Here is a 1,279-nt window from a genome sequence, read left to right on the forward strand (position 1 = left end):
ACTAGCTGCAATGTCCAAGCGGCGATGCATGATGAGCTACAGGCGCCGTGATGCTGACCGGCTGCCACTGGTCACCAGCGCACTGGAGCCGCGTGTACGCCATTCGTGGAATCTGTGTGCGAGCCAGCGACGTGTGCGTATGAGGCAGATCCAGTCATCGACAAGCTAACAATAGACTTGGAGGAACCAACAGAGCTGTTGCAATAATGCGATTAACCTGTGTAGAGCTCGGCAGTTTCCGAAGCAGCATGTCACCAACACAGACGTCGTTGCTCATATGGCAAGCAACGCATGAAGACACAGTCGATGTCGGAATACCTGTCTAAAAAATTTGGAACCTGTTCCACCACCAACACATCACGCATGCTCTATGCCGGATTCACCTTCGACTCAGTGTGGTCTTTCGGAGTGGGACGCGGGGGTTTGGAGGGAGGATAGAAAGGAGGGTAGGGCATCATCGGAGGGTAGGGCATCATGGGGGGGTAGGGCATCATGGGGGGGTAGGGCATCATGGGAGGGTAAGGCTTCATTGGCGGGTGAGGGTGGTGTGGGCGGTTGTCCTCAGAAGAGAAGCTGTGTTCTTCGGAGGAGCTGGACGGACGAGGAGGGTGCGGGTGGTGGGGCGGGTGAGGATGGTGCGGAGGGTGAGGGTGGTGGGGAGGGCGGGGGTGGTGGGGAGGACGAGGCGGACGGTCGTTGCCTTCTTCGGAGCTGTCAGAGGAGCTGTCAGAGGAGCTGTCGGAGGAGCTGTCGGAGTAGGATTCAGAGGAATGCGGGTGATGGTGATGATGATGATGATGATGATGGTGGTGAGGCGGCTGGGATGGCGGTGGAACATAGGCGCCATAGTTGTACATGTACTTCCTGTACATCAGGTCGCACATGACATCAAACCAGCCTGCGAAGAGTGAGACGAAGCGTGGATCGACCTTCGGATCCTCCTCCGCGATGGTAACGGCACTCTCGGAATCCTTCTGCAGGAAGGTCGTCTCTTGGTCCGCTGCCAGGGCGGGAGCTGCCAAAGCAGCTGCCACACCAAAGGCCAGCATGCACTTGCGAAGTCCCATCATCTTGACGTCCACACAACAAGAGAGAGAAGGGTGTTTAAGGGTTCAACGCGGCGAATGCGGATGCTAATGTTACGCTGTCAGTACGTCCTGTTGTTTGCCTTGTTACCTGTTTCCCCTTTACTGGACATGCCTCTGCGTAGAAGCGAAGAGGCAAAAGAAACATATCTGATGTACGACATGAGCTCCGAGAAAGACTGTTGTCTATCGGG

General features: G+C 56.1%; 1 protein-coding gene across 1 annotated transcript; it reads right to left on the reverse strand.

Annotated features, from left to right (window-relative positions):
• Positions 1-368: 368 nt before the first annotated feature.
• Positions 369-1,070, reverse strand: TGME49_281350 (hypothetical protein; the record flags this gene model as incomplete). Its single annotated transcript, XM_002371323.2, has 1 exon — positions 369-1,070. One exon carries the CDS (start codon positions 1,068-1,070, stop codon positions 369-371), a length of 702 nt encoding a protein of 233 aa, XP_002371364.2.
• Positions 1,071-1,279: the final 209 nt, after the last annotated feature.

This window comes from Toxoplasma gondii (assembly GCF_000006565.2).
Source record: "Toxoplasma gondii ME49 unplaced genomic scaffold asmbl.55, whole genome shotgun sequence".
Taxonomy (NCBI): domain Eukaryota; phylum Apicomplexa; class Conoidasida; order Eucoccidiorida; family Sarcocystidae; genus Toxoplasma; species Toxoplasma gondii.